We start from the raw sequence: 23,712 nt of genomic DNA, 5'->3' as shown, positions 1-23,712 counted from the left end.
CAGATGATTCTTCTCCATTGCTTATTCCTCTTTCTAATCTCTTTGTTTTCCATCATCACCCTGTTCCTTTTAGTTCTGACTCCTTTCTCAAAACCGTGACTTCCGTTTATTACTACCTGTTGGACATTGCCACTCTAATGATCCATTAACAACCAGATACATCAAAAAAACAAATTCACCATCACCTGCTGCAATCTTGCTTTTCTTTTTGACTTCTGAAAATCTTCAGTCCAAATCTTTGGTTTGAAATCTCTGAGTTCTCTCTGACTCTTGCTTCTCCATGTTCTACTACATCCGTTCAAGACCAAATTCTATATTTTACTTCCTGAGTGCACCTCAAACTATTTCCTCTCTTCCTTTCCAACCAACAACTGCCTTGTTAAGGTTCTTGACTTTATCTCTCACCTATAGTATTATTACAGACCTTCAATCTATGTCTTGTTTTCTTTTCTAGTCTCACTCTTACAATATTATCACACATTTTTTACCATAATAAAAATAGTGCCTACATTTCTAGGCTAGAAAATTTTAAGGACACAAGCATAAGAAGACATGTTTGACTTGGTAACCAGGATAATGCGTATCATTTAAGGGAAGCAGATTGAAAAAAAAAAAAGCTCCCAGACTTCTCTTTCCAGAAGTATGTTGGACTAGGTACCTTGACAACTTTCCTACTTAAAATAAGTAAACATTTTTTGAGGTGGGGGGCACAAGTGGGTGAAGGGGCAGAGAGAGAATCCCATGAGAGGCAGAGGGAGAATCCCACAAGGGGCATGGAGAGCAGGGGGGAGAGAGAGAGAGAGAGAGAGAGAAGCGGGGTTCACCCAAAATGGGGCTCATGGTTTTTTTTTTTTTCCTGAAACAGGGCTCGTGCTCACCCAAAGTGGGGCTTGTGTTCACCTGGAGCAGGGCCCAAGCTCACCCGATGCAGGACTCAAACTCACAACTGTGAGATCATGACCTGAGCTGAAGTCAGATGCTTAACCGACTGAGCCACCCAGGCGCCCAATTAAACATTTTTTAACTTCTGAAAAAATCTTTAAATTCATCAGTGAGCCAGACAAAATGTGGGAAGGATGCGGAGAACAAAACTCAAGTGAAAGAACAGAAGGATATGAGTAGAAACTTATTGAAATATGAATAAACTGTAGTTTAGTTAATTATCAACAATTAGCTAAATGTATTACACCAATGTTAGTTTCTTAGTTTTCACAGATGTGTCATGGTTATAAAAAATGGGCCAAGGAGAAACATAAACCCTCTCTGTACTGTCTTTGTAACTTTTCTATAAATATAAAACTATTCCAAACTAAACCTTAAAAAAGTGAAGCAAAAGGAAGAACCCCCAACTATAAGTAGAGCATTGAAAGCAACTCTCACCTTGAAGGTACTTTCCAAATCTGATGAACTTGAGCTTTAAATTTCACAGCCATGAAGGGCTCAAGAGAGAAGAGTCTACCAGTAAACTCACCTGCATAAAGCTGCATCTCAAAGAGCTGCATGTGTAACATATGTGTGAAATTCACACCTAGCATGTGTAAAATTCAAATAACATCTCTCAAGGTACAAAAGGAAAATTACTGGTTTTGAATATGGGTGCTAGGTAGAGGGAAAGATATATATCTCTCACAAGAATCTGTAAACACAAACTAACCCTAATGCAGGTTTGTATTGTGAATTCATACTACCTGAGTGGCTCAAAGAGCTTCATGTTGAAAAGATATTTTATAGTGGTAATAGGTTAACTTTGCCTCCAGATGCCTGGTAGGAAAAACAGGTAGGAAAAACACTGATATTTTCAGGAGCAATCTATCTTCAATCTGGGACTCAAAGATTTTCTACAGATAAAGAGTCAAAATCTATGAGATCATAATTTTTTTTTTAAAAAATCACAAAACTGTAAAAGAAAAAAAAAGCCAGTAAGAGTAAGACATAATGACAGCATAATTAAACTCATACTTTCTAAAGTTTTGAATTTTCAGATACAGAATATAAAATCAGATGTTCAAAGAAATAAAGGATTGATTTAAATGACTAATGAAATATGAAAAAGAACCCAATCCAACTTGCAGAAATTAAAAATATAATAATCAAAATGAAAAACAGTGCATGGTCCTGTAGCAGATTATTCACAGCTAAAAAAAATGAAGTAATACACTAAAAGGGAGATTTAAAGAAATTATATAGAGTGCAGTACAGGAAGTGGAAAATATAAAAGAGAAGTTGATATATGGTGGATAGAGTGAAAGATCTAATATATATCTATTCATTATTCAGAAAGAGAGAAAAGGGGGAAGAAGCAATTTTTGAAGGGAATATTCCAGATTGATGAAAAACACTAACACACAAATCTAGGAAACTCAATGGATTCCAAGCAAGATAAATAAAAATATATCTCCCATCTGGGCATCTGGTAGTGCACTTGAAGAACATCAAAGTTAAAGAGATCTTAAAAGAAGCGAGAGAAAGAAATCCATTATCTTCAAAGGAGCCCATTCTCCAACACAAACAAAGGAAGTCAGACAGCAAAATAATATGTTCAAAATCTTATGAGAAAAGAACCACCAACTAAAGTTGGGTACCCAGCAAAGCTATCTTTCAGAATGAGACTGAAATAAAATATGCTCAGACAAAATTGGAGGGTTTACTACCAGCTAAAGGACCTTTAACTAAAGAACCTTCTAAAGAATATGCTTTACAGGAAGAGATAAGATCTCAGAAGGAAGGTGAGGTATGCAAGAAGAGATGGTAAGCAAAGAAACTGGCAAACTCAGATGCAAGGAAGACTTCTTGGGCACGTGATCAAGACGGTTGTACAGGGCCCAATTTCAGAAGGGGGTCCTGTGCTTCGGATTTAATGCTTTATGGTCACTCTCAAGAAATTCTTAATAATTTTATCTTTAAATTTGTGTTTTATGTGAGGTCTGATGGGACAACTGAGCATGTACCAAGGTCATGGAGCTTTGGCTCACATATAGTTGTACCTCCTGCCACCTCCCTGCCTCTCCGGGATGGTTCTCCAGCCCCTGCTCCTCAGCCTTTGCCCAGAATCTGCTGCCTTCCTCTGCTTTGAGTGTGGGCCCAGGTTGAGGCACTGGTATGGGGAGAGTGGGGGTTGGCCACCCTGGGCACAGGGTGCTTATGAAAGCCTGCATCCACTCCACGATTTCCCCATGCCCAAGGGAGCACAACATTCAATAGTCATCAAGAAAATACCATGTCAGATTGAAAGAGAGACTGTGAAGGCAGGGACAAAGCTTCTTTGTAGCTTTTTGAACAAGAGCCCCACATTTTCATTTTGTACTGGGTCCTGAAAATTATGTAGCCAGCCCTGCATGTAGGTAATTGTAAGCAAATATCTATATAAAAATAATAGTTTTGAATATGTATAATTAGTGGGGCTAACAAAAGGATAGAATTAAAACACTAGACAAAACTACATACTGTATGTCAGGATTCCAACAGTAAGAACTCAAGTGTTCTTTGGTCTTTGCATGATTCAAGGGGAGTTTGAGATATTAATTTTAGACTTTATTAAGTATGTATGGTAAAATTTCAAAAGTAAACACTAAAAGAATAGAAATAGAATATACCATTAGATGAAAAGCATGAAGAAAATAAACAAAACTCCAACAATACCCCTCCATCCAAAGGCCCCAAAGGTAGAAACAGTGCAGAAAAAAAAGTGAAAAAATGAAAGTTTAAAGTAACAATGATAGTAACGGTAAATAAATTAAACTCATAAATTAAAAAAGAGAAACAGACTTGATCAACAAACAAACCTGAGCTATATGCTCTTTATAAGAGACATTCCTAAAACATAAGGACATGGAAAGATTTCCTTATTATTATTATTATTGTTTTGGAAAAGATGTAACAGGGAAATATTAAAAGAAAAGAAGTATGCAATTATATTGATATCAGACAGGGTAAACTTTAAGACAAAATCATTCTGGGCTTATAATAATAACAGGTTAATTCACCATAAATAGTCTAAATTTATATGCACCTGTTAAAACAACCTCAAAATATATAAAGCAAAATTTATAGGACTGTAAGGAGAAATTGTCAGAACCATACTATAGTGGTAGGTTTCAATACAGGTCCATCAGACTGTAAGTCTGACTCTGGGACCATCATAAAAAGCCACGGAAATGTATACCACACAACTCCAGGCTATTATGTGAGTGGCCTTCCTGTAATGTGTAATGCAGCAACCCAAGGTCAAGCAGAAAAATAATTCAATAAAAATAGAGGATTTTAACAACGCAAATAAGATTGGTTTAAGGTATATATATATCCAATTAGTAGAAAAACACACAATTATTTTCCAGCTCACATGGAATCGATTACATCCTAGGCCAGAAAGTAAATTGCAGCAAATTTCAAACAACTGTTGCCCGATTAACCTGATATAGTCCAATATGGTAGCCACTTGCCAGATGTAGCTTCTAAGCACTTAAAGTGTAACTGGTTCAAATAAGGATGTACCTAAATTTAAAATGCACACCAGATTTGAAATCTATGATATCTGTGATAATTTTTAAAGATGATTACATATTTAAACTACAATTTGGATATAGTGAGCAAAGTAAAATATATTAAGATAGATTTTACCTGTTTTTCCTTTAATGTGGCAATTAAAAAGTTTTAAATTACATATGTATTTCACTTTATACTGCTGAACAGCACTGTTACAATCCATATTCTCAGAAAACAAACCCCCATAATAAAATATATGTAAAATATGTCCACGTATTTGGCAATTAAAAAATGTATTTCTGAATTACTCATGGGTCAAGTGAAAAAATCATAACTGATATTTCAAAATACTTAGAATTGGACAATAATGAAATTGCTATATATCAAAACTTACAGAATACAGATAAAACAGGAAGGATACTGTGGTATACTTTAGAATACAGATGCAGAAATGAATGCTTTTCAACTACATGTACCATAATGGACAAATCCTAGAAACATAATCTTGAGCACAAAGAAAAAAAAACATTGGGTAATACATGATTTTATTTCTATGAAGATAAAATATATGCAAAGTCTAACTTTTTAAAGGAATATAAACATACTATGTTACTTGGTAAAAATATAAAGTGAAGCAAAGAAACATCAGGTTTTATCTGTAGGTTTTTATAGATGTTCTTTATCCATTTGAGGAAGTTCCCTTCTATGCCTAGTTTGTTGAGAACCACAAAATCCAAGTTGGTGTTTTCCTCTGGGGAATGGGGCAGTGTAAGTGGAATTGGGGAGAAGCACAAAGGGACTTCAAAGTTAATGGTAAGGTTCTTTTTCCTAAACTGTGAGTGGTTGATACATAGATGTTCATTGTATTACTTCTTTATACTTTATACCTATGTTAACCTTCTTTGTAGCTACTCAATATTTATAAAAACACTATTAGTGATAAAGCCTGAGCACAGCGTAGATTCAGTATGCAGAGGAAAAGGAATCAAAGGGAAAGACTAAGGTGAAGGAACGGGCAGGTGACTAGTAGGGTGAGGTTTACTATCAGCTATGCACACTAGGGACAAGGGACAGAGGTGAATTAGGAAGGCAGGATCCCTGTCCAAATGGTGCTCAAAATCCAGTAATGTAAAAGGAAGGGGTGCACCCAGAAGGTTCTGATGCTTGCTTAGCAATCTCTAAGCTGAAGCAGAAGAAACAAAGAATGAGGACAGCAAAAGATTACATTAAAAAGGTCATTTGTTCTCAGTCCTTTAGAGTCTCTTATGGTTTGCCTCCCTCTCTACCTTTTTTTTTTTTTTTGGTGATGGGAATTGAGGAGAGCACTTGTTGGGAAGAGCACTGTGAGGTGGTGTATGGAAACCAATTTGACAATAAATCATATTTAAAAAAAATAAATAAAATCTCTGGAAAGCTAAAAAAAACAAAAAACAAAAAAAAACAGCTCATTTGTGGCTTTCTTCCAAATATGTGGACATTCCTGTCTCCCTTACAGACTCATCTTCCTGTACTTGTCATTTAAATGTTCGTGTTCCTCAGCACTTTTTCCTCTCAATTCTTTCCCTACATGATCTTATCCATTCGTATGCTTGAAATGCAGTCTAGATGCTGACAATTCCCAAATTTTATCTGTTGCTCAGATCTATTCTCCGAGTATCTGACTCATGAATCCAACTCACCATCTGACTACTCTATATTTCAGAGACATCTCAAACATATCTGTAACTCAGAGGCTTAAAGTACTAGAGTGTATTTTTTGCTCATGTTATGTGTCATCTGCTACTCTGCTCCACATGGTTTGTCCCAGGATATAGCGCAAGGAACAACTCTTAACCCAGGAATGCTATTTTTCGTGGCAGATGGAAAAGAAAAATCTCCAAAACATTGGATTTGTTAAGTCTTCTACTCAGAATTGGTGCATTCTCTCACATTTCAGTGGCAAAACAAGTTAAGTGGCCAGGTCTGGTGGCAGTCAGGCGTGGATAGTATAGACCTCCCACTGGGAGGTGCACACGGAGTAGAGCCTCTCCATCACAACTCGGAAATCCCCCTGGAAGCCACTGTGAGGATCTCTACCCTGGAGGTGGGGCAAATCCCTTCTTAGATGGTGGTTCATTTTTACTACTGAATAGTATTTTATTGTATTGATACACCACAATTTTAGATTTTAAATTTAGATCTATGATATATTTCGGATTTATACATATTTCATAGTATGAAGCAAATTTCATTTTTTTGTACATGCATATACAATTGTTCCAGCACCAACAGTTTCAAAATACTATCCTTTCTCCAATGAACTGTTTTGGTAGCCATGTAGTAAACCAATTAACCATATATGTGTGCCTATTTCTGGGTTCTCTATTCTGTTCCACTGATGTATTTGTCTTTCTTAAGACTAATACCACACTGTCTTGAGTATATTTGTAGCTTTACAAGAAGTCTTGAAGTCAGACACTGACTTTGATCTTTTGACTATTCAGTTTTTTTTTCAAAAAAACTGATTTTTGGTTATTTGATTTGGTTATTGATTTGATTTGGTTATTGATTTGATTTGGTTATTCCATGTGAATGTTGGTGCATTTCCATGTGAATTTTAGAATTAGCTTGTTAGCTTCTACAAAAAGTTCTGCTATTGTTTTTATTGTGATTGCATTGAGTCTATAAATTAATTTGATGATAACTACCCTTTTAATAATATTGGAGTCTTCTGTTCCATGAACATTATATATCTCTCCATTTATTTAGGTCCTCTTTAATTTCCCTCAGCAATGTTTGTAGTTTTCAGTGTACAGGTCTTGCCCATCTCTTGTTGGATTCATCCCTGAGTATTTCATGTGTTTTGAATTATTTTTGTAGATATTGCTTTTTAATTTCAATTGTTATCTGCAAATATATGGAAATTAACTTGACTTTGGGTATTTGTCTTTTTTCTTGAAACCTTACTAAGCTCACTTATCAGTTCTAGTGACTTCTTTTGTAGATTTCATAGGTGTTTTTTTTTTTTTTAATGTTAGTGAGCACGTCATCTGTGAATAGACAGTTTTATTCTTTCTTTCCAGTCTGATGCCTTTTTTTTCTTACCTGATTATACTGACTAGAACCTTCAGCACAATCTTGAATAGAAGTGCTAACAGTGGATATTTTTCTTGATCTTGATCTTAAGAAGAGAGCATTTAGTCTTTCACCATTAAGTATGATGTTATCTGTAGGTTTTTTTAGATGCCTTGTATCACTTTGCTGAGATTTAAAAAAAAAATCAGGAATAAGTGTGTTGTCAATTGTTCTTTTTTTTTTTTTGCTTCTATTGGCATAATAATTTTTCTTTTTTAGTATAATATATTAAATAACAGTGATTTGAGTTTTGATTGTTAACCCAATCTTGAATTCCTGGGATAATCCCCACATATTCACAATTTATTTCCTTTTTATACATTGCTGGATTAAATTTGCTAAAATTTTGTTTAGAATTTTTGCATTTATGCTCATGAAGGATATTGGCTTATTAGTTTTCCTGTAATGTTTTTGTTAGGTTTTATTATCAGGGTAATATTGGCCTCATAAAATATATTAAGAACTATTCTTTCCCTTTCGATTTTCTGGAAGAGTTTAAGTAGAAGTAGTATTATTTCTTCATTAATGCTTGGTAAAATTCACCAATGAAGCTTTCTGGGCTAGAAGTTTTCTTTGTGGGAAAATTTTAAACTATAAATTCAGGTTATCTATTTCTTCTTCAGTGAACATTGGTAGTTTATGTTTAAAAATCTTCTGTTTCACCAGAGTTGTCAAAATTAGTGGCATAAAGTTGTTTCTAATATTCTTTTATTATTATATTAATATATGAAGAATATATGGTAATGGTGCCTCTCCATTCCTCATACCAGTAAATTCTGGTTTTTTTCCTGATCAATCTGGATTGAGATTTATTAAGTTTATAGATCTCAAAGGAACTCATTTTTTATATTCTATATTGTTTTTGTTTTCTAGGTCATTGATTTCTGCTCTGATCTTTAGTATTTAACTTTCTTATTTTGGATTTTGTTTGCTCTTCTTTTTGCAGTTTCTTAGGTAGGAACTGAGACCTTTTTTTCTTTTTTCACATTTATTGCTATAAATTTGCTCCCCAAAGTTTTGCTTTAGTGACATCCTACAAATGTTGATATTTCCATTTAGTTTAAAATGCTTTGTAATTTCCCTTCCAATATTTTCTTTTCCTATGTCTTATTTAGAATTGTGTTATAAAGTGTACAAACATTTGGGGGATTTCCCAGACACTTTTCTGTTCTTTCTTTTTTTTTAGTGTTTATTTTGAGAGAGAGAGACAGGGTGGGAGAAGGGTAGAAAGAGAGGAAGAGAGAGAATTCCAAGCAGAGAGAAGGATAGAAAGAGAGGGAGAGAAGAATTCCAAGCAGGGTCCATGGTCAGCATGGAGCTGGATGCAGGGATTGATCTCAGGACTTTGAGATCACAACCTGAACCGATATCAACAGTCAGATGCTTAACTGACTGAGTCACCCAGGTACCCCTCTGTTATTTATTTCTAAGTTAACTACATTGTGACCAGAGAACACATTCTGTATGATTTGATTTCTTTTAAACTTCTTTAGTTTTGCTTCATTGCCCAACCATATCTTGGTGAATATCTGTATGCCTTTGGGGAAAAAATATATATATTCTGCTGTTGTTGGGTGGGATGTTGCATACATGTCAATTAGATTAAGTTGATTGCAAAGCTTAAGTATTCTATAGCCTTACTGATTTTTCTACTTGTTTTATCTATTGTTGTAAGAGGCTATTGGAATATCTAACAATGATCATGAACTTGTCTACTCCTTTCGGTTCTATCAGTTTTTGCTGCATGTATTTTTAAGCTCTGTTATTGTATGCATAAACATTTAGGATTGTTATGGCCTCCTGATGGATTGATTAACTTACCATTATGAAATGAATTTCTTTATTCCTGGTAATATTCTTTGTTCTAAAATCTACTTCATATGATATTAAAGCATTTCAGCTTTCTTTAGATTAGTGTCAGCCTGGTGTATATTTTTTTCATTCTTTTACTTTTAACTTGTGTCTTTACATCTAAAAGAAATTTCCTATAGGCAGTTTATAGTTGAATCTTACTTTTTTAAATACAATCTGATAATCTTTGGCTTTTAATTCGATTGTTTAGACAATTTACATTTAATTGAGTTGTTGATATGCTTATATCTATTGCCTTGCTCTTTGTTTCCTATTTGTCTCATCTGCTGTGTCCTTTTCCTTCCTTTTCTGCCTTCTTGTGGATTTTGTGTATGTCTTAGGATTCTATTTTATCTACTTTTTTTGTCTTATTAGCTATAAATTTTTGTTTAGGTTTATTTTAGTGGCTCCTAAGGGGTTAAAATAGCCATCTTTAACTTACCACAGTTGTAGTAGACTGAAAACTGCTTTCAATCCTGATCCACAGAGTCTGTAAACACGTTACTTTATATGCCAAGAGGGACTTTGCAGATGTGATTAAATTAAGGGTCTTGCGATGGGGAGATTATCCTGGATTATCTGGTTGTACCCTAAATGTAATTACCAAGGTCTTTATAAGAGAAAGGCAAGATCACTAACATGGGGGAAGGTGATGATGTGACAAAGGAAGCAGAGATTAGATTCATGAGGCTAGGATCCAAAGAATGCCAGCAGCCTCTAAAAGCTGGAAGAGGCAAGGAATGGGGTCTCCCCTCGAGCCTCCAGAAAGAACCAACCCTAGTGACACCTTGATTTTAGTTCCTTAACACTCATTTGGACTTCTGACTGTAAGATAATAAGTTTGTGATGTTTTAAGCCACTAAATTGGAGGTTGTTATAGCGGCAATAGAAAACCAATGCCATAGTCTACCTTCAAGTGATATTATACAAGTTTAGGTATGAGATTAGAATCTGATAATAGTAAACTTAATCAAATAAGGAGCAGCAGCAAAGGAAACTGAAGCAGTACTTGACCTGGTTTTCAAAATGCCAGTATACAGAATGGATGTGGCTGGCCATGCACTTGTTAGAAGTAGCAGACAGCACAGTCTTGACAATTCACTCCATTTTATTTCTTAAGCCAGGTTTCCCATTTGAAAAGAGGTCTTACTGATTAGAAAATTCCAATGAGCATTTCCAGATGGGTGCCTGTTAGTACACTAGAAGTTACCTTTATTGTAAAATGGGTGGTGCTGAGCATTTGAGATGCTCAAATTTCAGTCTCTCTGGAGACACTTACAATGTAGATACCACCAAAAGTAGAATCCATTCCATATACATTCCTCTGATGGACCCAGTACAAAACACCGGTGCTGTTATGTTTCCTTTTAGAACAAAAACTGAGAAAGTCTGGTAAATTACAGACGCTAAAAAATAATAGGCCAAGGTTTAAACAATGTTAATGAAGTGATAATTATTCACTGAATTTTCATAGTTATGAAGTTCCCTATGACATTTCCAGAAAATACAAGATGTTTTCAGTGAACTCTTATAAAAATTATGAACTTAAAGTCTGAAGTGGTAAGTTTGTTTGATATTTATGGCTATAGGAATGAGAAAGACTTTCAGATCTCTTTGATTCCTGCTGAGCCTCTGATCCAGACTCTAAGAACCCTTGTATGATTCTTTAGTGGGACAAGGCAGAAAGAATAATCATATAATCATATCACTTACTGCCCTTGGTTAGCATGAAACAGGCACTGACTAATGTATATGGAGATGATTACATGCGTGAAAAAGATAATCCTGATTCCAAAAATAAAAACCACAATTATGTGGTATACATGGAAGAGCTTATACATTGTTTAGGAATACAAACCCATTTTAAGACACTGATGAGGAAAAGACAAGCTTGTGTTGAAAGAAACTAAAAAGGATCAACTTTGACTCTCATGAGCTTTTTTGCTAGAAAACTAGCGGAATGATAAGAAATAAAATATTGTTAGATGCATATTCCATATTTTCCCATGTTATAAAAAGCTGCAAATGTGTAGCCATCTAATTTCTTCTTCAGAACCAGTTCTAGAGATAAAGATACTTTAGAGTTACAGGAAACAATGCAGATTTAGGTCCTAAATTTAGATTTTACTAAGAATCCAATAAAGAAGATTATCACTAGAACCCAGCTGTTTGGATTGTATTCCCACCTCTGATTTTTGAGAAGTCAGAAGTTCTCTGGACCTGAGAGAAACACTGGGTGCTTTTGGGCTTTAAATCCTGCAATCAGGGGCTCAGTTAGTTAAGCATCCGACTCTTGATTTCGGCTCAGGTGATGATCTCACAGTTTGTGAGTTCGAGCCCTGTGTCAGGCTCTGTGCTGACAGTGAGGAGCCTGCTTGGGATTCTCTCTCTCCCTCTCTCTCTCTGTCCCTTCCCTGCTTGCACACATATTCTCTTACTTTCTCAAAATAAATACATAAACTTAGAAAAAAATCCTGCAATCAGTGGTTTAGTTGGGGTTAAATTAATTCTCATCCATACATCCATCTATCCAGCAAATATTTATTGAGTGCCTATTATGTATCAGGCACTGTTTTAGTCTCTGGTGAAGCAGTGGTTCTTTCTTGCCATTTTTTGATAATACATGAAGGCAATTCCCTAAGTTTTAGAAGAAACAAGATCCTGAAGTAGTAAATGACTATCTAAAGTGACACAAATCACAAGAGGCAATGCCAGCTCAAGCTCATACCCGCCTTGAGCTCCCTGCAGTATGTTATGCTGCCTTTGCTCTTCATATTGGAGAGAGACTTGTGGCTATCTGTAGCATTCTACCCTGCAATTTCATGAAATATTGTTTAAAAATAACATCTCCGGAGTTGGCACAATAGGCAAATTAGGATCTCTAGCAATTAGGAGCATTTATTTTTAAAATTTTAACTTTAAAATTTTTAGACCCAAAAGAAAATGAGAGTCTAATTTCATATATACATGCAAAAATCTAGATTCCCTTAATTGCAGTTAAAAACGTAACTGCAAACAAATGTCAAACCATAATGCCAAACGACAGCTTTAAATTCTATTTCACAAGTTGTTCTTTTAGAGATGTCTTCACATTGTCAATCAAAGAGATAATTTTGATTTTGCCACAACTCTTGCCTTAGTTAAAAGCAGTTAAGTCTGTGGTATCATAAAAAGTTTGGCAAGCCTCTTGTTCTAAGAGCTGCTGATAAGAAATCAGAGAAAGAGGGGAATCTCGGGAGAAAAGCATGACAAGGTTTATTATTTTAGAATGTTATTACTTAAAACATTTTGTTTCATAATACTTTAAACTAATAGGATAGCATCCAAATTGAATCACTCCATGAACTAATCTTTACAACTTGAAGAGTAAAGCAGATAATGTTGAATTCAATAGACATTTAATAAATACCTACATCACTGGTGCAGGGTATAAACATTAATAAGATATGATGCTTTAATGGGTTATCAACATAAGGAAGAATGAGAGAGGGAAATCGTTTTCTGAGCCCTTACAACCTACCAGGTATAATACGAGATGCTTCAATCTTCATGAAAAGATGGTTATCATTACTATCCTCATTTTACAGGTAAAGAAAAAGCCTTAAAGTGGCTAAGCTGTCCAAACTTGTCACTGGTAAAGTTGAGATTTAAACCTAAGTTTGCCTAACTCTAAAGTCCATTCTTTTATAGTAAGCCACAGTACCATGAAGTAACAGACCCTTTAAACACTCACTGCTCCTGAATCCTTTTTTTATATTCTATACTTCTCATTTTTTTAACCTTCATGAAAATATGACAAGACTCATTAAGTAAACACTAAGTTTCTTGTCTTCTAAAATGTGTTGTGAGATGTTATTATTCTATTTTCATTTTGAAGATACAGCTCCACTTCTGATTTTGCCAAGACACTAGAGAATAGAAGACAAAAGTCACCATCTAATATTTACTGAGTGATTGGAAGAATCCTGAAAGATTGGAGGGTGGGGTAAGTGAGGACAGGGGGTGAGGAGACACAAAGGGAGCACTCTGGGTTCTCCTGCTTTCTGCAAGGCTGGGAGTCCCCTGAAGGCTCAGTGTTACAACATGAGAAAGAAGTCACACAGAGAGAAGTGACAAAACAGCCCTTCAAGACGGATGCTGAGGGAACTACGGAAGTATAGCGGAGGTGGTTAATAAGGTGAGACACAATGAGCTTGATTTCTGTCTTTGCCAATTATGTGACCCTGAGTGAGAGATATAGCTTTGCTTACTCTTTCCTCATATGGAAACTGTGGAAAATGACACCTGCTTCACAGGTGAAGGCCCCAGCTCTGCTAGCCAGTGCCTTTGAGCAAATTTGGAAATGACCTCCCCTCTGGGAATTAGAGGTGAATTGGAAACCATACTCCCTCTGGGTGGGGACAGACCTAGAGACTGAAGGCTTGGTAAGGGGAGAGGGGAATGGCATACTTACTTACGCAAAATAGCTGAGCTCCTTCCCCTGTGGCAAGTGGCTAGGACAGCAGAGTCCAGATTGGTTTTCAGATCCCTTACTCCTTCCACGGAGTGCCATGTAACACTGCACACAGCATCTTGCTCAGGACATGATAATAGAAGCCCTTAGAGGGCTCCCCACAACTGTGATAACTATGGATTGTGTGTGAGAGAGTTTGAGAGGGAGAAAGGGAGAGGACAGGACGGGGAGAGGAAGAAAAGGAGGAGAGAGGGGAGAAAGAACATGAGGCAGCATCCATGTTTAATCATGGGGTCAGTCATTTATAGAAAAGTCAGAAACTCCATGAATCTCCCCCCCTCCAAAATGTACTAGATTTTGTGTATACTCTTCTGGGGAGAGGGTTTCTAGCTTTCAATTAAAAATGAACAAACAAACACCAAAGACAAAGAGAGAAAGGAGAGAACCCAGGAATTGTAAAGAAGTTAAGATTACATGTGTGGGGGAGGGGGAATAAAACCCTTCCCTATAGCCTAAAAGATACCTGTCTGGAGGAACAAGGAACACTTAAATAAACTTTGCTTAAAATAGATAAAGAGCTAGATAAAGAGATACAGACCTATTTATTTCACGGAAGAATTTACACGTAAGCAACCTCCACCTAACTTTGGTTGAAACTAAGCTTTTCCTCCAACAATGTTCTTCACTGATCCCATCCTGTTACTGGCAAGTCAATCACAGGAAGTATTTTTCTATTTTTGCTCTTGGAACTTACCAAGATGGTGCTAATACAGCTCTTGGGACTGCACAGAGAGCTGTTACAGACAGCTGCGAGTTTCGGCAGTATGGTCGTAGCCCACATGTTAGTGCATAAATTTTTCTAAGTGTTATATGTGGGCAGTCTCCAAGCTTAAACACATATGTCCTTATAGAACGTATCTGTAAGCTGGTTATAGGGAATTCCAAACACATTTTACTGTAGAAATAAAATAAAATTCTATAAAAGGGAATTAGGCCTACAGGCTGGCCCACAGAACCCTACTTGATCCACTATGGTCCCGAGGCAGTGTCACAAATGGATGGCTCTGGGCAGAGTTCTGGGTCTGGCTGATAAGACCTTGTAACCCAGAAGCATGAGAGCACAGAGCTGCCTTTGTACAGAATTTAGAAAATAGCTGTACTTTTCTCTGGTGCTGCCCACTGTGCCTTGCTGCCTTCTTCCTCTTCCACAAAGGAGACCTCTCTCTCCAGCCTCAGTGTGTCTGTAACCAAGCTGGCCAGACCTCTACCCTTAGCATCTGTGATCTTGAAGCACCCACTTCTCTTCCTTCCAGCGGAGGCTCTTCTCCTAACAAAGCCTCCTCAGCTGAGTGGAGGGAAGGGGAAGAAAGCAGTACCTCATTAAATAGATTTGTCCTATCCATCAACTATTTCCTAGTCACCAACTCCTTTCTTGTCTCAAATTCAGTTCTACCAATTTTTTTCTAGGGTCAGTTTTGGCTTTTTACCCCTTCCTTTTCTCCTCTGCTGAAGCTACATAGCTTCTGAATTGCACGTTTTTCATAGTGGTCCTAGGGGAGTTCTGGCAGAGGTTCTGATATCAGTGGGGTGAGGGAGGAGGGGTAGCGCTACGTGAGACCGCCTGAGTCTACAGAAGCACACGTTGTCACTGGGAGCAACCTGGGCTTTGGCCTTCGGAGAGCACATCTGGCAGCCTGGTTGGCTGCAGTCCTTCCATGACGGTGGTTTGGGATGTTGCTGTGCAGCCCATTTCCAGACACCGCCCAGTACTACTGAACAAGAAGCTCTGTGAGTGTTATCAAGTACTTCTATTTTAAAAGTTTTTCCTGAGCCCAGCTTCTTGTTTTGGAAGGACTTTCACATCTCCAACTGCTTAGGGACACCTCTATATAGAGGTCCCACTGGCACTTCAAATCAAAGCTTTAAGAGAAAATGTGCTCAGCTGAGAGACAGTTTACTACTGAAGGGAAGAAAGTGGACAGTGGAAAGCCAAGTTCATACATGAACCTTAAGGAATATCTGCTATCAGGGGATCAGAGGAGGGAATGGGAAAGAACCAAAACAGAGACAGAAAAGGAGCAGGTTAACAGGTTGGCCCTGTAGTCAAAGGAAGACCAAGTTTCAAGGCAGGTTTGGACAGCAGTGTCAAAAGCTTTCAAAAGGTCATTTTTCTTCAAGATAGGCTCTTCACGGGGCTTTCATGTGTCTACCCTTTGGCTCAACACAGAGTAAGCTCTGGCTGTTTTGCCATCATCCATTTGGTACAGACATTTAAATAACCCAGCAGAAGCTAGCAGGGTGTGGGAGCTGAAGGCTTTCATTTTTCTCACGTCTGTTAGGTTTAACTATACATAAAATCCTTTTATTAATATAAAAACAGTAAATTACCTGACTGGCTCCCACTGCTCAATTGCCACACCTCCACTCAGGACCCGAATGACCTTTCCACAGTGTCACTCCTCTGCTTAAATCCCTTCAATGGTTTCTTTTCATTGCATTGTAAATAATACCCAAATCCATAAAGGCCAGAGAGATTCTGCCTGATTGGGCTCTCACCTGCCTCACTCACACTTGCTGGGCCTTCAGTCATACTGCCATTTCTGAGAACTCACCAAGCTTGTTCTTTGCTTATAAAGCTCTTCCTGGCTTTTGGCCTGGTAACTTTCACTTGGCTTCCTTTATATATCATCTCAGAAGTCACTTTTATGACTTCCCTTTACAAATCAGGCCCTTTTTCTATCAGTCTCAGCTACGATACCCTTTTCCTTACTTTATTTCCATTGTCACAATCTGTAATTATTCTAGTTAGCACTTCACTTTTACTATGTGTCTCATTAGAATGCAAGCTTCTTGAGGACAGGGATGTTTCAGACTTATTGTTATATCCCCAGAGTACATAGTACCTGGCATATAGTCAATGCTCAACAAACAACTGTTGACTAAATTACCCAAAGCAAGCCATTCATTCTATTTATTGAGTGGATATGTGTCATACTCTGAGGATACAACAGAGGACAAGGAAGACAAAATTTGAAGGTGGCCTAGGACAAAGAAAAAGGACATTTATGTCTAGGAGTAATCCTATGATAATATGTTAACTTACTGATCTGTAAGCACATTTTTATTTCTGTTTTTAAAACACAGAAAAACATATATATCCAGGTGATTGTGTATTTCAAAGCAATCCTCCAAGAAAGTTCTATATTTAGTCTAATGATGCCGTCAATCCTCAAAACATTCATAAGACTGCCTTCTTCAAATTGCAGCCAGAGATAATTTAGTAAGCATAGAAAAAAAATTTAATTTTGATCCTACATGGTATTTCCCAGATTTTCCCTCCATAGTCACTCAACTTGCTTTCACTGAACCTACTGATATGGTTTTAAAAAATCAAATTCATCCCTAAAGGGCAAAGATATATCATACAGAGAATATTCTAAAATATTTGCACTTAAGTCAATCCTCAGAAAAGTGTTCCAGAGACGTCTGAACAAAGACAGGGACTTTTCAATGACCACTATAAAGAAGATAGCAGTCATTCAGATAAACAATGAAATCTAATTAATTGGACATCATTAGAAATGGGGTATTTTAGATGATACAGGGATATAAGAAAATTATTCAGATAACCAAAGTTATGAACATAAGATTTAAACATTTTTTATTTATTTCATGGTATCTTAGGATATATGATTCTGTACTTTTTAAGTAGAGTATATGGCTGATTTTTATCTTTATCACTCACGGTTATCACGATGGTCATCAGTTATAAACCCATGTATAAATATAGAAACAGTTACAAATGTGTGTAGGGTTGTTTCTATCGTATATTGGGTCAAATTGCAATGCTTTTAAAGTTTTAGTTTGCATTTATAGTTTTTTTTCTCTTCTATGCATGGTCAATCTTTCAGCTGCCATTCCTTCTTGTTATTAGTAAACCTGGCTCTTACAAATTCCCTGCTTATGAAATTGCTGCTTCTAATATGCTATGGGCTGAGCGACTATGTAATTGTGAAATGGTAGAGGTGGTGAGGTGGAATGAAGAGTCGTTTAACTATAAGGTATATGATATTTGCAAGAAGCAGATTATTGGTATGGTTGAATCAGGAAGAAATGCTGGGTAGCAATCAGCGCTGCAGGTGTTCATCTTATCCTGGGATGGACCAGAGATAAGAATTATTCCCCTGTGAACTGGACAGACTCCTCCTAGCCTGAAGTAGAGACAGATAGGACCCAGGGCAAAGAGTTAATGAGAAAGTTCTGAGACAATTAACTTAATTCTAAGCTGCTTGCTAGCCACTCCCAGACTCTTCCTCTGGGGGCAAATAGCTATCCTTGTAAAAAACAACAACAACAACAAAATTATAAATCTTCTAAGTTAGAAATCCAATATGCATAAAATGAAATTAGCAAAACAAAAAATAAACCAAAAAAATTATAGGAAGAATGGAAAACAAACAGCCAATTTTGCCTTTTGTGCACAGAGAATAATACAAGACAAAAATTCTTGCCCTTATGGAACTTGTGTTCTTTTGGAATATAATAGTTATATCAATAAATGTAAATGGGATAATATCTCCCATTAGACTTCCATATTTGATAAAACCTAATAAAATAAAGCCCCAAAATGTATGTTATATTATCAGATATACATTTAAAACAAAAGAATTCAAAAAGAATGAGTACAGACATACCAGGCAAATAAAAACAAAAAGAAAGAAAGAAAGCAGGGTTGAGATACGAAATACAAATAAGGTTAATTTAAAGACAAATTAACTGAGCAACAATATCTAGGATGACTAAATGAACATGCTTTTTACTATCCCTTCACTACTTGAACACCAGAGTTATCTTTGTGGAGAGCCCTCAAGAAGAGGTACTGGTAAATAACAGAGAAGAAAAGTAGGAGCTAATAAAAGGAAAAAGTGATACAAAAAGATGTTTCTCTGTCGCAAAGTGATAGAATCCACCAATTATTGGTCCAGGTGAAATTCGGTAGTATAAGTATCATACATGGTCTTTTCACACATTGATTCTTTTCAATAAAAATCTAACACTAAATACAATGTGGATTCCATCTCTATTTTCACTAGCTACATGACTTTAAGCATGTTCTTTACCAATTGGGGCTTTAGTTTAATCACTAAAGGAGGTGGTTGGATGTGATGGCCTTTCATGTGAAATATTTCTTTAATCCTGTGATTCTACTGTTATTAGTATATGTAAGACTTTGATATTTCAAATATATGTGGAACATTGACTTAAACAAAATATTTTTGGAAGAAATTATTGTTGACTGCACCTTTCACTTTTCAGCGTTACAACCTCTTCCTTTGTCTGATGCAGAAGAGTTTTGGTTATCTGTAGTTCATTTTCTGCAAAGTTAATTCTTCTTTTTATGTCTTCTTCTTGTCTTTCTTTCGCAGTCAGTTCTTCCTGTAAAGTTTTATATATTTGTTGACAAGCCATTAAAGAATCCTCTTTCTCTTTAAGCAATCTGGTATGCCTAAAATGGAATAGGAAAAAAAAATACACATTAGACACTATATTTTTATGTTTATCAAAGATATATGAAAATTTCATTTGAAACTAAAGACTATAATTTTAACTTAAAATTTTTTTTTTCACACTAAGAAAATGGAGAGTTCTGTGGGATTAAAACTTTCCCATCTAGAAAGAGGCAAAATCAATGAACTTCAAGATATTATAAACTTAAATTAGGTACTCAATGTGTAAATAATACAATAAGAAAAACTAAGTACATTTCAAATAAAATGTTATTTAAAACATGATTTCAAATTTAATTACTAAAAATATTAATTTAAAATTTGCAGTGTATACCGTGACTCAGAAATAATGGATTCAAACTTCAGTTTTCTAAGTTCTCTTTGACAGTCATCAGCTTCATTAGATTTATTCCTAAAATAATATGAAAGAAGTTCAAATATTTTATTTCAAAATAGTTCAAGTATAAATGTTTCCCTTTTTAAAAAACATGTTTTTCCTTTATTACTTTTCTTATTATCTTTATATCATATTTGTGGTTATATATGCATACTTCCTTGAAGTTAGAAATATATAGTTAAGGGGTTTTTTTTTCTTTGCCAAAAAAATTACTTGTAGTCCAACAATATGTTTTTCTATATCATTTTATTTATCCGTAAAAAGAAATTTCTTAGCATATTTATATTATTATTTCTTTAAAGAAATAAACATTCAGGCCACTGCTATAATTGCTAAGTAGGCTCCTATCAGACTGATCTGCACATAAATAAAAAGTCTAAGCTTTGGACAACATTAAAAAGAAAAGCCCCTATTTGAAAGCATTGAAAAGTGAACAAAAGCAAGAAGATTCTGGAGGGAAGTTGACACCTTGAATGAGGTGACAGCATGGGGGTCAGATTTTCAAACCTGAGTCCCCAGTCTGCACCATGCAGAGGAACTGACATTCTGATAGAAAACACACTCAATCTGGCCTAAAGAAGGAGAGTACAGTGTTAGGGTCAACCATAATTGCTAGAAAGTTAGGAGTGAATCAAAATAGGAGACAGCCAAAGACAGAGAGTCCCAATACTGCATAAAGACACTACCCACACCTCTGGCTGAGCCCTGAACTAAAAATGCACAGGGCAGACTCCAAGCAGCCTAAGATAAAAAAAAAATTAGAGATTTGAGCTGTTGCCCTAGAGACAGAGTTTACAGTCTAAAGCCAATCAAATTAACTGCCTGCTTTAAAGCAACGCTACTCCTACTCCCACCAATAATAGTATTTGGAGAAATATAACAGAATCTAGAATTTCTATAACATAATATTCAGAATGTCCCGAATATAATGAAAATTACTCAATGCAGGAAGAAATAGAAAAGCATGACCTATTCCCAGGAGAAAAGACAGTTAATAGGGACTACCTCTGAGATGACCCAGATACTGAAATTAGCAGGCAGGGATTTTTCAAAGAGCAGTCACAACTCTGCTTAAAGACATAAAGAAAAATCCACTCTAATTAGTGAAAAGATGATAAATCTCAGCAGAAAAACAAACCATTAAAATGAACCAAATGGAAATTCCAAAATGGAAATAAACATATGTCTTCATTTTATATAATTGGCTTTTATAACAATACTCAAAAAGTTAATATATTAAGAAAGAGTAATATCCCAGTTTAAGTTTGTGTAGGCTGCTTATTAATAAGTCATTATCTGAATGTACCTTAAAATAGCCTATAAACTGTACAATGAAGTATGTTTGTTAGATTGTCAATAAGTTTGCCCTACTTGCAGAGTGACTTTAATTTCTAGTAAGTAATTGTTTGTATCATGAACATGAACAACATTAATTTATTTTTAAACCACTTTTATTATAAATATGATACAATTATAAGCAATAGAGAACTGCATGAAATGATTACATAATGAATTGTTACAAGGAGAAAACTCCTATAACTACCATTCACGTAAAAACATAAAACCTGACTTAAGCTATTCATGTCCCTGGTCCCAATCATAGCTAACTCCCTCCTCTCCAAAATATCCATTTTCGGGGCGCCTGGGTGGCGCAGTCGGTTAAGCGTCCGACTTCAGCCAGGTCACGATCTCGCGGTCCGTGAGTTCGAGCCCCGCGCCAGGCTCTGGGCTGATGGCTCAGAGCCTGGAGCCTGTTTCCGATTCTGTGTCTCCCTCTCTCTCTGCCCCTCCCCCGTTCATGCTCTGTCTCTCTCTGTCCCAAAAATAAATAAACGTTGAAAAAAAAATGAAAAAAAAAAACCCAAAATATCCATTTTCATGAATTTTGTGGTAATCACTTTGATTTTCTTTAGAGTTTTATTACCCAAGTTTTATCTTTGAGCACTATATTTTAGTTTTACTTTTTCTTTTGTAAAAATGTCTTTTTAAAACATTTTATTTCCTTTATTACCTGTTTTTTGAAAACTAGATTAAGGTATTGTATTGACATACAATTAAGTGCATATACTTTGATATGTCTGACATATGTGTTAAGGCCATGAAATCATTACCAGAATCAAGCAGCACATGAGCATATGAGCGTACTCAGAACTTACATCTTGGTCTCTAAGGCCATTCCTATACAAAGGAAAGAGGGCTACTCAGAGAATGGCTGATTCCAAGGCTGGAGCAGAGTAAGTATATCTGAAATATCTTGTTATGCCACAAGGTAAGGAAGTGCTCATAAAAGATGATGAAACCAGGTTCCATTGTCACAGGAGGCAGCTTGAAGGGGCTCCTACTGGCTAAGCCTAGACAATGTGTGTATCAAAATAATTAAGTACAGTAATAAATTATAAACCATTGAAAAAATGAATGAATGAATAAATAAATATATTAATAATAAGAAGAGAGGCTCTTGTTTAAAATAGGATGCTGAGGACTAATAAATGGAGAGGGATGGCTGGAGTCAGAAAAATCATCATTTAGAAATCACTGTGGTAAAGTTTAGATAAGGCAAAAGTCATTAATGGATGCTACATCTAGGGATACATTTTGGTGAGGAGGAGAGTATATGTATTTAAGATGTCTCTTATAGACACTTACTAACTGGAAGGGAACAAAAAAACCCAGGAATAATACACTGAACAAAGTGAGCAATACCTTCACCAGGTGATCAAAATTAACATCACCAAATGAGGAGCAGGCAGACGTTCATACCCTGAGAAGGACACCTCCCCACATATGTCGTTTTCTGGCTGAGAGTACATATTTTTAATCCAATCAAGAGGAAACATTACACCAATGTAAATGAAAATTTTTTATTTAAAAAAAGTTTGACAGGTTCTGCATTCTTCAAAAAAAATGTCAGCGTCATAAAAAGACAAAGATAGACTAGAAATATTCCAGAATTAAGGAGGTTCAAGAGACATGCCAAATAGGTTGACTCTACCTGGTCTTGTACTAGAGGAGAAAATGCTATAAAGACCAACTAATAAAATTAGAATATGGGTGGTAGATTAAAGTATGTAAATTTATGACACGGGATAACTGTCCTTATGTAAAGTATCACTGAAAGTGAGGCTGGAAAGGCAGACTGAAGTATTTAGAGGTAAAGGGTCATGTTGTATGTAATTTATCCTCAAATGGTTCAGGAAAGACAACTGTGTGTGTGTGTGTGTGTGTGTGTGTGTGTGTGTGTGTGTGTAGAGAGAGAGAGAGAGAAGGAAGGGGGGCAAGGAAAGGTGAGGAAGAAAGCAAATGGGTTAAAATGTTAATCTGGATAAAGGTCATTTGGGTCCTCTTTGTAATACCATTATGTTTATAACTTTTTGTTAAGTTTGAAGTTATTTCTGAGTAAAACATTAGAAAAGAAAGAATAAGGAAAAGATTGACATGCCATTAGAAAGTGGGCAAAGATTATGACCAGGTGAGTCACAAAGGAAAGAACACAGAGTAGAATATGCAGGAGTACAATTTTTCATCAAACTAGTATTTTTTAAAGTTATTATACCCACTATGAGCTAGTGGGTATGAAATGGTTATTTACAAACACTGCTGAGAATAAAATTAGTATAATCTTATTGGAAGGCAATGAATCATTAAGCATTAAAAGCCTTAACATTATTTAAGTTTGATTCAAGCAAAATTATCCAAAGGAAATACATGTGAGTAGAAAGATTTACCTATATGAATTTCAAAGTACCCTATTTATAAAAATGAAAAATTTAGAAATTCTAAAAAACAAAAGCTTAGTAAGCAAGTTATAATTCATCCATAGATTGGAATACTATACAGCCATTTCATAGTTATCTATAAATGTGGGGTGCCTGGGTCGCTCAGTTGGTTAAGTGCCCAACTCTTGATTT

General features: G+C 35.8%; 1 protein-coding gene across 2 annotated transcripts in view; it reads right to left on the bottom strand.

Annotated features, from left to right (window-relative positions):
• LEKR1 (leucine, glutamate and lysine rich 1) overlaps positions 1-23,712 on the bottom strand; it is a 112,790-nt gene that overhangs the window by 31,666 nt on the left and 57,412 nt on the right. For both annotated transcript variants that reach the window (XM_032594680.1, XM_032594681.1), the window contains 2 exons: positions 19,742-19,819; positions 19,203-19,406 (listed from right to left, as the gene is read on the bottom strand). In XM_032594680.1, the coding sequence (XP_032450571.1) occupies positions 19,203-19,406; positions 19,742-19,819 (282 nt within the window). The remainder of the gene's footprint in view (positions 1-19,202; positions 19,407-19,741; positions 19,820-23,712) is intronic.

This window comes from Lynx canadensis, chromosome C2, assembly GCF_007474595.2.
Source record: "Lynx canadensis isolate LIC74 chromosome C2, mLynCan4.pri.v2, whole genome shotgun sequence".
NCBI lineage: Eukaryota > Metazoa > Chordata > Mammalia > Carnivora > Felidae > Lynx > Lynx canadensis.
The sequence above is the reverse complement of the archived record's forward strand: the minus strand, read 5'-3'. Positions and strand labels throughout refer to the sequence as shown.